Source organism: Pezoporus flaviventris, unplaced genomic scaffold (assembly GCF_033815535.1).
Source record: "Pezoporus flaviventris isolate CSIRO_AGI_PZ_B2104156 unplaced genomic scaffold, CSIRO_AGI_Pfla_v1 ptg000006l, whole genome shotgun sequence".
Taxonomy (NCBI): Eukaryota; Metazoa; Chordata; class Aves; order Psittaciformes; family Psittacidae; genus Pezoporus; species Pezoporus flaviventris.
The window spans coordinates 21276691-21288953 of record NW_026892554.1 but is presented as its reverse complement, the minus strand read 5'-3'; the positions used below and the strand labels follow the sequence as shown (position 1 = coordinate 21288953).

Sequence of the window (12263 nt, the reverse complement as noted above, 5' to 3'; positions counted from 1 at the left end):
ATTCCTCCCAGTGCCAACTATTTTGCCATCTACCTCTTGGTGGTATGCAACAGCACTGTCCATAAATGCTGCTGGATGTGCCATAGACCCAGGGTCATGAGAAACATCTTTGCTCTAACATCACACCTGGGAGGTTTAAAAGTCTCAAGAGCCAAAAGCTGATTTCTGCCTCCTGCTCTTTGGGATGCTGTTATTCACCCCAAACAAGAAAAATATTCTTTCCACTTGTATGGTTCCCATTCCTATGTCCCTTGTCTCAGGCTCCTTGGCTCTCCTTGATGCACACCTCTCCGACTGAAAACTTCATGGTGCAGCTCTGCACTTTGTTTTAACTCAGCTGACATTTTCCCTGCTGAGTCTCTAATTTCATCATAAATTTCAAGCCCTCTTGTGCCCAGAAATTAATAGTAATAGCTTGGACCCATCTTCCCCAAATTGGTTTATGCAGAGAAATGGTCTAAAAGCACAGCCAGGTATTGCCTGCCACAGCATGATGATGCACCATCACTTTCCTTTAATTTAATGCCCTTGTGCTCAGCACGAAGTGGTTCTGGATGACTGAGAAGCAATGAATTTTGCTAGACAAGAGACACGCTCTCTTGCAGCTTAAAGGGTGAACAGCTTGAAAAATTACAGAGAAAAGTTAGTGCCTTTTTTTGTTTCCAGTTCAAGAACTCCTAGAAAATATAACTTGGCCTTATTTGCTAAATAATTGTTATGTTTCTGTTTGAGTCATTCTGGATTTCCTACGCATGCACCCTACAGAAAGGAAAAGTTAAAGCAGCAAAGTGAAATTATTCCCTTACAATGTGTTCAAATCCAAATATACATTTCAATGGAGCTGTTGCACATCAAAAATCGACATCTTAATGACTTTTGGACAGATCAATCACTCCTACTAAGTGAGGCTACTAAAAATACCACGGTAATACTCTGGACCTAAGTTGCTGCTGAAAAGCAGGCGCTAGAATGAGGACACAGACACACGTACCAGTTTTCTTCTCCACGTATCGTTTTCCAGCCTCCCTAAAGGCAACCATGGCCCTGAAGAATGCCCGCAGGATGGCCCAGCGGAAGACAGCCACCGGGTCGATCCCGATCATCCCGCAGATGAAGGCGTTCTTGCTGCTCCTAAGAAGAGCTACAATGTCCGGGCGCATGTGATCTGTGTTCTTCTCACGGAAATCCTAGGGAAAGACATAAAGGAGGGGGGAAAAAGAGGAAAATAAACAATTTTCTACAAGATAGAGCAGGTCAGATCTGGATGCCCCTGGGACTAGTGAATCTGCTTCTATCTCTTTTTCCGTCCCTGTATTAGGCACCTGGTTATGTCTAGAAAAGAAATGTTTTACCCCAAAGCACTCTGAAGCATCGTAAAGCTGATGCATATCCTGGGCTGCATCAAAAGAAGTGTGACCAGCAGGTCAAAGGAGGTGATCCTGCCCCTCTGCTCTCATGAGACCCCACTTGGAGCACTGTGTGCACAGTTTTGGTGTCTTCAATGTAAGAAGGACACGGAGCTGTTGGAGCAAGTCCAGAGGAGGCCACGAGGATGAGCAGGGGCTGGAGCACCTCCTGTATGAAGACAGGCTGAGAACATTGGGGCTGTTCAGCCTGGAGAAGAGAAGCTGCGTGGAGACCTCAGAGCAGCTTCCACTGTCTGAAGGGGGCCTATAGGGATGCTGGGGAGGGACTCTTCATCAGGGACTGTAGTGACAGGACAAGGGGAGATGGGCTCAAACTGAAACAGGGGACGTTCAGGTTAGATATAAGGCAGAAGCTCTTCCCTGTGAGGGTGGTGGGACACCTGCATGGGTTACTCAGAGAAGCTGTGGCTGCCCCATCCCTGGCAGTGTTTAAGCCCAGGTTGGCAGGGGCCTGTTGACATGGTCTAGTGTGAGGTGTTCCTGCCCGTGGCAGGGGGTTGGAACTGGATGGTCTTAAGGTCCCTTCCAACCCAAACCATTCTATGATTGTACGATTTTATTCTTAAGTTTGTCACATGCATTTACTGCATCAGAAACACAATAACAGTTTTGCAGTTGTAAATCCTGAGGCTGTTTCTCATATAGGCTCAGCTGCCCACCAGAATTGCTTATGCTATTAAGTGGAATGAATATAAATAGGGCCAACTTTGAAATCATTTGAATGGCATTTCCAAAAGTCCCTGCAGCAGGGAGATTCTGAGCCCTATGGTTGTGTAGCCTGTGTTAAAGAATAATGAATGATGAAAACCATGGGATTTTCTACATCACCCAAGCCCAGAAAGGCTACCAAATACCCAATCTCAACCCATCACTGGGACATAATCAACCTCAGTGTGCATCCCTGAATTATTGCCCATAATGCCAACACACAGGGCTCACAGCATGGAGGAGAACAGGATGATACAACCATCTCATTTCAGCCAAGCTTTTTACCAAACACTTCTCTCCCAACCCTCATGTCTCTTCTCCAGCCAAGTCCTCTCCAAAGCTGCTCTGTGGAGCCTTTGGTGCTCTGCTTCCCCATCACAGTTAGGAGATTTACATGAAGACAACTGCTGGGGGACTGACCTTCACTCCATACTTCACTTTGCCAGCGTAGTGTCTGATGATGAAAGCTGGCTCCATGACTGCTGGAAATTCAATGTAGGAGTTCCCTTCATGCTGACGTTTAAACTTGTCCAGCAGTGTCTGGTTTGTGGCTTGAGGAAAACTGAGTGGAAAGAATTCAAAAGAAGACAACCATAAACCCAATGAAAAAGCTTTTACACTTCTTTCCTGACCACAGATGGGAAAAGAGAGAGATTCTGAGGTCCCACTTCCATGCCTGCAGAAGCAAGCACTATTCTGCATGCTGTCATGGGGTTATATACAAACACAGGGTATATCTGGTGCCTGGAGAACTCTAAGCTGACTTAGTAATGATCTGAAGTCAGTTCTGAAAGCACAAATAGGTGCATGTTGTGGTATACGCCATCATATGCCCACTGCATAGACATTATCGAGGGTAGCTGCATTTATCTGGGACCCCAAGTTTCTCTCATTGGTTTTGAGGCCTGGACTGCTCTGGTATCTATGGGGTACTTGCACATCTAGGAAATATTGAGTTTACAAGTCTCACTTCAGTGTCAAGGGTTACTTGACTATCTTGCCAGAGTGAGGAGGAACAGGGTGCCCAGAGAAGCTGTGGCTGCCCCATCCCTGGCAGTGTTCAAGGCCAGGTTGGACACAGGGGCTTGGAGCAAGCTGCTCTAGTGGAAGGGGTCCCTGCCCGTGGCAGGGGCTGGAGCTGGAGGAGCTTCAAGGCCCCTTCAATCCAACCCAAACCAGGCTGGGATTCTACAATCTGCTAACTTCTACCAAGACAAGCTGGATGGATTATCACCAAGGATGCAAATCTGAGCTGCACCCTTGATGTCCATGAAACCCCGTGGAAGCACAGCCCCTATGTGTAAGTGCCCTCAGTTCTCTATGGCTTAATTTTTAAAACTAAATTGATCAACCAACCTCAACAGCACCCCCACAACCTGCCTTAACTCATGCACTGGGATTCTCCCTTAACTCAGCTCAACTTCAAGCACCTTCATGTTATTATACCACAAGAGACAGGGAGACAAAAGAGGAGAGAAGCAAAGGAGACCTTTTCCCTTCCTTTTAACAGAAGACATTCTTGAAACACAGTTTTAGTTCTTATATTCAAGGCTCTTTTTGCTCTGTTTGCTGATTTGCCACTGTTTGCTTTACCACCTTGGAAACAAAACTAGAGACAGAAGATAAATCAGCCTAGCAAGCTAAGAGAATCTTTCTGGGAAGAATCACAATAGGGAAAACTTGAGGATAAACACTTTTTAAGTGAAAAAAAACCCAATAATCGGCAAACCCAAGTTTCCTACTTACTTGCTTTCTTCATCCAGCAGATGGAGCAGGCCCGTCGGCTTCTTACTGATCAGGTTGATGCAACTGGAGTTGTCTATGTAGTCAATGTTGTGCCAGCTAATTCCTTCTGCTCTATATTCCTCCTAAAAAACCCCACAGATATAATAAGGATATCGGGTGCAAGAAAAAAAAATATAAAACCTGGTGAAATTGAAAGGGTTTTCTGGAAACTGATGCACCATTTACCAAAATGAACATTTGTTCTGTTAATGTGCCACTGAGATTTTATTTGATGCAGCAGAACATTATAAAGAACAACAGGAACAACCTAAACACAGCATTTAACAATTTCAGGTGCAGCAGACTTGCTCAGATACAGGTCAGCTGTCTGGCACACACTGTCTTCTGAGGATGCAAGACGTGCCATGCACCATTGATTCTTGCTTTCCTTTTCCTCGACTGCCTTTAAAGCATAGTACAGTGTGTTTGCATCAAGTAGGAGTATTTATTTCCTAGAAGAAAATGGTGTATAGAACATGTTCATTTAATTACAGAGGAAAACCAATTTAACTCCCTTTCTTGCTTCACTGCACTCAGCTCTGTACCTCACAACATTAATGGCTGGTATCATAAGGGCTATGAAGAGACCTCGAGCTAGCAGAAATCACTGCTCCAAGACCAGCGGAGCCACAGCATTCTACAGTAAAAGTGAGGATCTGCCCCAGATTCATGCTGAGTAAAAAGGAATTATTTATCTTTATTACCCTGGGCTGCACCCCCAGAGCATGAGCAGCAGCTCAGGGAGGGGATCCTGCCCCTCTGCTGTGCTCTGGGGAGACCCCCCCTGCAGCCCTGATCCAGCTCTGGGGCAGCAGCACAAGAGGGACGTGGAGCTGTTGGAGCGAGGCCAGAGGAGGCCATGGAGATGCTGCGAGGGCTGGAGCAGCTCTGCTCTGGAGCCAGGCTGAGAGAGCTGGGCTGGGGCAGCCTGGACAAGAGAAGGCTCCTGAAGGGGAGACCTGAGAGCAGCTCCAGTGCCTGAAGGGGCTCCAGGAAACCTGGAGAGGGGCTTGGGACAAGGGATGTAGGGACAGGCCAAGGGGAATGGCTTGAACCTGCCAGAGGGGAGACTGAGCTGAGCTCTTAGGCAGAAGCTCTTCCCTGTGAGGGTGCTGAGACACTGGCACAGGGTGCCCAGAGAAGCTGTGGCTGCCCCATCCCTGGCAGTGTTCAAGAGCAGGTTGGACACAGGGGCTTGGAGCAAGCTGCTCTAGTGGAAGGGGTCCCTTGCTCTTTTATAAAGGTCATTTCTTCTGAGATAGATTTGCAATTGGATTACTTTGAGAAGTTGCCTGCAGGGATTATTGTGAGGCATCTGGAAGAAAGCAGAGTTCAGAAATCGTATTTTTTATCATATGCTTTAAAGGCTTGTGACTCACTCTACAAACAGCAACACTGGAAGGGCACCTTACTCCATGTACTGGCAAATGTCCAACCAATCCAAGCCACATTTTTACTTCTCTAGTGTAAGACATTTTGATGCAGAAGTGAAGAAAAACAGTAAAATATCCTGAGAACTGCACTAATATGATGCACCTTCATAACAATCCCATTCATCTTTATTGCTGCTTCTGCTTTCAGTTTCAATATGAGCAAAGAACTTTTAAAACATATATTTTTCAAACTCTCATCCAAAATTAACATGAACTCCACACACATTATTTTGGGAATTAAAAGACCTGAAGTGCTTTGAGACATCTCAAAAGGAAATTTTGGCTAAAACCCTCCAAGGTCTTTAATTCAGTATTTGGGACGTCACGTACCTTTACACCAGTGTATTCTCTGTAGGCACAGGACTTTTTAATGGTTTTTAAGGTTCCAAACATAAACCACCCCATTGGAAGAAAACAAAATAATCCTGAAAATAAGGAATAACTCCCCATGATGAATTTTAGTTTTTATTTTTATATTTTTTTACTTTTTTTCTTTGGCTCCTGCCGAGCAACCAGGACCCAGCAGGGATGTAGGATGATGATTCACAAGCCCCTGCTGAACTATAGGCATTTCAAATTCATACAGTTAAGACTCATGGCATTTTTAGTGCAAGTCAGGAAAAAAGCTCCTCTCCAGCAATCAGCCAACTGGAGAAGACTGCGTATTTCTTTAGCAAGCACGAGCTTCTCCTGAGTGATTTAGAAGACAGCTGGTGATGCATGCAGTGGTAATGGGAGTCAGCATCATTCATCAACATCTGCTCCTGACAGCCGCTTCAGCGGATGCAGGGTCCATTAGTCCCAGTTTTGCCTGCTCAGGTCTGGTCTTGAGCACCCAGAGAGCAATAAACTTGCTGCATTGGTAAAGACAAGCCTTATTGTAGTTGTGATGGTGCATGTTACTTGCCTTACCTATTAAGTATCATGACTCTTTCTTGAGCTACTTGCATGGGGGCTTTATGTTTCTTCCCCTCCAAACTCACCAATTTGTAAGGGTTTTAAGTCTGCATACATCTAAGCTGGTCACACACCATCACTCTGCTCTGGAAGCCCCCTAGACATGCACAGCTCCACACGGGACGGTGAGCAGCTGCACAGTGAACATTGCTGTGAAATTCTGACCTCACCAAAAACTTCTACTGCTTCTCAGATCGGAGGAAAAGAACTGAACAGCAATGCCAGCTGCTGGGGTTTTCTTTAAATACACCCCAGTACACGACCATACAAGACCTGAGTTCAAGATCTCTACTTCTTGAGGCTCGGTTGAAGATGTCCTTGCTCACTGCAGAGGGCTTGGACCAGATGACCTCTGTGGGTCCCTTCCAACCCAAACTATGCTAGGATTTTCAGCTCTGCTCCAGACAGTGCACAACCTAAGGCCAGTCAGCAATGTAAGTCCTGGCCTCGGTTTCTTCAGCTGCGGGATTTTGGCTACTTTTCCCTCCTATGCTTGTTTTCCTCTGGGCTGGGTCAGAAACTCTCACTCCCAGGCGGCGGGGTTGTTCCCTACATCTGTTTGTCCACTGCTCCCTCCCTTCCATCCCCAATGCAGCCTCTTGTTGTGTTGGCCAAATACAATGAGGGATTGAAGTCCTCAGCTAATAACCTTTTCCACAATAACTCACATACAGGCTCTCCTTCCAACACAGGCACGTTGTAGCAGCAGGAACTATTCCAGATCAATTGCTCCAAAGATGAAATGGAAAAAAATATTCCCCTTATTTCTTTTTTCCTAGCATTTTTCCAGTTATTGGTTTGTTTCCCTGCAGAATCGCAGCCCAGGAGAAATACTTACAGCTTTGAGATTGAGGAATAGGATTCCCTAGGTGTTTGTTGGTCTGCAGAACACAGTGCAAGTTGTCCATATAAAGGCAGAAGCTCTGCAGTAAAATCATTGCTGTCCAAATGTTTATGTTAAAAAACTCAAGTTCCAGTTTTAATCTTCTATATTCATCTTCCAATGACTGTCTTTCTGCAGAATTTAGCTACTTAAAAGCTACTTCCAAAATATTCCCTCACTTCTGAGCACGACGATCAAGTCTCTGCCATCCTTCATGAATCAAGGCTCCTTGCAGAGCACTCAAATATTAAGGAATTAGATCCAAACAACATCAGGTTTTCATTTAAGAAACAGTCAAGATGAAGACAATACAAAACACTTCCAGACCATTCAAACAAACAAAAAAAGCCACAAACTGAAGGTTAATTAAAAAAACAGTTTAAATTTATACCTTAATGTAGAACTAAATTATGTTTAGGGGAAAATCCAAATGTCCTATTCCTAAAAGACCATCTTTACATCAAGAACCAAACCATTGACATTACCACTATCTGCAAAAGTTTCTAGTGCAGTGAAGTCCAGAGAGTTCTATTTCTGGCATCCTTACTCCCAACAAGAATGTATGGATTTAGTCCTCCCATCCCTGGATAGCTGAAACGTGCTCTGCTGGAAGGTGGAGTGATACAAGCTCACTGGAGAGGAGAGCACTGAGCTCCCAAACTTGGCAGAAGGAATTGAGCAAAGACCCCAAAATGAAGATGTTGAGACTTTTTTAGAGTCCGGCAGCTTCATATTTTCCTGTCATTATTGAGCGAGATGCTACTGATTGCTCCCCAGGTGACCTGTAGAGCCACCATGAGCAGATTAACGCTTCCCAAATCCTGCTGCCGACCATGATGATGTTGGCAGCATGTTAAACTTGGCCCTGCACGTCACCGAAGGGGCTCGTCCCACCAGCATGAGTATAAGCACCCCTCAAAGGCCATAACCCAGATCACAGCAGGGTTGTGCTCTTGGGGCTGCTTCAACACACTCACTGCAATAGCCAGGTCAGCAAAGTTGAAACGGCCTCAAGCTGCCCCAGGGCAGGTTTGGATGGAGCTGAGGAACAATTCCTGCCCCAGAGGGTGCTCAGGCATTGGAACAGGCTGCCCAGGGCAGGGCTGCAGTCACCGTCCCTGCAAGTGTTCACACAGCGTGGAGACGAGGCCTCAGTGCCATGGGTTAGGGGTGGCCTTGGCAGGGCTGGGAATGGTTGGACTGGATGAGCTGAAAGGGCTTTTCCAGCCTGGCTGATTCCATGATTCTATACATGTACTTTATTATTGCATTCAACATTTAGAAAGATGTGCTAAGCAGTGAGGTGGCCTATCCGAAAGGCCAGTATTTGTCTGAGATTTTCTTGTTCATAAGGGATGCTTTTTAGAACTTAAAACACTCAGGCTGATCTGGATAAAACCTAATTTGTGATGTTCAAACACCAAAAAAGGAAGATACAAAAAGCCCATCCAGACATTAAAACGTGTATCCTCAGAATACAAGCATAAGTCTTTACTAAATATCACACAGCATTATCTGAGACATACCAGCATGTTAAACTTGGGCTACCAAATTAACAGAATGTGGCAGAATAGCCAACATTTTTATGAAACGAAAGGAACTCTGGGAAGGAGATAGCTAAGCACTGCTAAAGAGAAACCCTGCCCGCCTGCAGCTAACCCCAGAGAACAAACACTGCTCATGTGCCACAGAAAAATGAATTTAAGATTAAAATCCATTTGCTCAGCATCAGGAAAACTTCCCAGCTGGGACACAAGGCTTGATGGAAACACTGCTTCTAGGAAAAGAAAACATCTGTAATTTTATAGCCGAACGTGTAAACAATCCCAGCCTGGTTTGGGCTGAAGGGACCTTAAAGCTCATCCAGCTCCAACCCCAGCCATGGGCAGGGACCCCTTCCACTAGAGCAGCTTGCTCCAAGCCCCTGTGTCCAACCTGGCCTTGAACACTGCCAGGGATGGGGCAGCCACAGCTTCTCTGGGCACCCTGTGCCAGCGCCTCAGCACCCTCACAGGGAAGAGCTTCTGCCTAAGAGCTCAGCTCAGTCTCCCCTCGGGCAGGTTCAAGCCATTGCCCTTGGCCTGGCCCTGCAGGCCCTTGTCCAAAGCCCCTCTCTGGGTTTCTTGTACAAGAAACAAGTTTCATTATCTTTACAGGAGCGTTGGATCAGTTCCGTTATCAGGACTTGATTTTGTGCTGCACCAAACAGAAACACCCTCTAATCCACAGCAGAATTAAAGGTTTATGTATCTTGAGTGGGAGAAAATACGCCTGAGCCCAACAGCATCTGGGAAGAGCTCTACACATCCACACATGCTCTATTATGAATTCTTCCATATCCAGCTGTGGCCAACAATAAGTCAAACCAAATGCTAAAAAACAGGATTAAAGGAGAAAGCATTAAATACGATTTTTAAGCTCACACTTATCTACAGTATTGGCTCTCTGGGGGCTGTTGCTCCCCCAGATCATATGGTAAAGTGAAGAGGTGTTGGAGGGACTGATCAGAGCCTTGAAAAATAGAAGAGAAGAGGAGCATGGAAACCCAGAGAAGAAATGAAAGAGGAGAGACGTGATCAAAACACAAAATAAAAATCATAGTAAGTCTTAAAGCCCATCTGTCTCAAAGCACAAAACTGAGGGATTAGTAAATGCAGATTGAAAAGCAGTGAAGAAATCAGGCCTGAGTACAAAGGATGTGAGTTTTTCTAAGATAGATGAGATTTGTTGCCCTGGGATGGAATATGAAAAGTACAAAATATGCCACGGTTTCAAGAGGCCTGGAGTGTGTCGGGAATTCCTTCACACAGCCTGAAAGCCAAGAGCCACACCAATATCTCAGCATTTCAGTGCCCAGGAGGCAGATGTAGGGTTACAGAGGGAGACTGCCCTGACAATTGGGAAGCAGGCCCAGAAAACATTTAAAACCCAAAGACACTGATGATGCTCCCAGCTCTTTCCTGGGGATGATGAAAGTTGATGGCAAAGAGAGGGGTGAAACATAGTATAGAACCATGGAATCATAGAATAGTTAGGGTTGGAAAGGACCTTAAGATCATCAAGTTCCACCCCCCCTGCCATGGGCAGGGACACCTCACACTACACCATATCACCCAAGGCTCTGTCCAGCCTGGCCTTGAACACTGCCAGGGATGGAGCATTCACAACTTCCCTGGGCAACCCATTCCAGTGCCTCACCACCCTTACAGTAAAGAATTTCCTCCTTATATCCAATCTAAACTTCCCCTGTTTAAGTTTTAACCCCTTACTCCTTGTCCTGTCACTACAGTCCCTAATGAAGAGTCCCTCTCCAGCATCCCTATAGCCCCCCTTCAGATGCTGGAAGGCTGCTATGAGGGCAGGGTATGCAGTGTTGTTTCAGCTTTTATCAAGTCCAATTAGGAAATTAAAGCAAATTAAGTAGAAAATGTAAACCAAAATGGTTGCTTTATTTGCATGGAACAATGTGCAAGGGGAATACGGCATTTCCCCCCCAAACCATGGCAATGCCTGCTTCAGGAATGCTCAAATAAATTGCAAGAGAAGAGGAAAACCCCATCAGCTCATTCACCTCCTCCCAGACAGCACTAGATAAGCCCCAGGAGATTATCTGCCTGAGGCTTTCACTATCAAAGCACAGGAAAAACCTTCTTTACACAATGAAAAATCCCCAAATAAAGTGGGAAATCAACTGAAGCACCCATTTTTTCCAGTGTAGCTGTATGTGGGAATGCTTCCCATCGTGTTCCTATCACACAAACTCATGTAATCCAGGGCCATACGCTCCAATGTGATCGACAGGCAGATACTTTTGGATGCCTAAATGTATATATTTTGCCTAAAACCTCACAACTAAACAGAAGGGTGTGAAATTCCTCACTTCTTGACTCTAACACCGTCTGCTTCAGCTTCTGGCAACATTTGCAAAGTGAGAAACTCAGCATTAAGCTTCCTTCCACGTCTCTCCAGCCCAAACTGACTTGTGCAGCTTCAAATAACCTCCAAATATACTTAAAAAACTATTACAAGTCAATCTGACAGCCACAGCAATATAAACCTTTGCAAATACAAGCTTAGAGCCACTCATCTCAAGCATACAAATTGTTTCTGTCTTCATTGCTTACCCAGTAACAAGGAAACATCAACCTTGCAATGCATCAGGACAAAGAGATACGAATAATGCCTCAAAAAGCTCAAAACCAAAGCAGTATTCTGCAAACTCTATTGAAAACCTCCCAGGAAAGAACATAATATTTAATGCTGTAAAAGTTACATTAAAATAGGTCATTTTTTTATAATCAACTAAAGGAGCTAAACCTTATAAAACCTCCTTTCTGGATATGTCTGTATAAGTATGTATGTATCCTAAAATCCATTTTAGGGAGCCTGAGAAAGCTTTTCCAAGGCTGGAAATGGCAGCAAGGCGTGGGGGAATCTCCATCCAGGAGAGATCTGCCCAGCATCCAAGAATTAATCCATCCCACGGAGCATTACTTGCTTGCTCAGCAAAGGCAGGCATCTTCAGCCAGTCCCAGCAGAATAATCCCACTACAATTTGAGAATTAAAGTGTGCTTGGAATGAGAAATCCTTAAAATGGGAAAACCTTATTATTAGAGAGTTCCTGACTGAACAAGCCCAATGTCTACTTTGGTGCCGGCGCTTCTGCACTGCAGACGGCACGGATGCCTCAAGTTCCCGACACCCCTCCAGAAGGGGATGGCAGCGCTTTCATTTATGGACAAGGATTTTTATGTCTGAGCTCAATTTAAGCAGAAAAGGAATTTATACACACAGCCACATACATAAAAATATAAAGGTAGCATACATTGTTTTCATCATTTGCCCACAGGCACAGTGTATATAAATACGTATCCACAGGCTCCATAAATACACCACCTATAAACAGGTTTATAAGCTGCTCTATTTAAACCATAACGCCTGGCACTGCAGGGGTTCTGATAAACAGCCTTGCCTTGCATTTCTTCTGCTGCCCACTGTAAGCTGCTAACCACTTCCGGAGGGCTGGCAGAAGGCTTTGAAGCAGAGGTGCTTCTTGAGATGGAGAAGGT

At 45.2% G+C, this 12263-nt stretch overlaps 1 protein-coding gene across 6 annotated transcripts in view; it reads right to left on the bottom strand.

Annotated features, from left to right (window-relative positions):
• MYO9A (myosin IXA) overlaps positions 1-12263 on the bottom strand; it is a 191414-nt gene that overhangs the window by 52485 nt on the left and 126666 nt on the right. For all 6 annotated transcript variants that reach the window (XM_061447405.1, XM_061447406.1, XM_061447407.1 and 3 more), the window contains exons 12-14: positions 3882-4003; positions 2556-2697; positions 992-1187 (exon numbers count right to left, since the gene is read on the bottom strand). In XM_061447405.1, coding sequence (XP_061303389.1) covers positions 992-1187; positions 2556-2697; positions 3882-4003 — 460 coding nt within the window. The remainder of the gene's footprint in view (positions 1-991; positions 1188-2555; positions 2698-3881; positions 4004-12263) is intronic.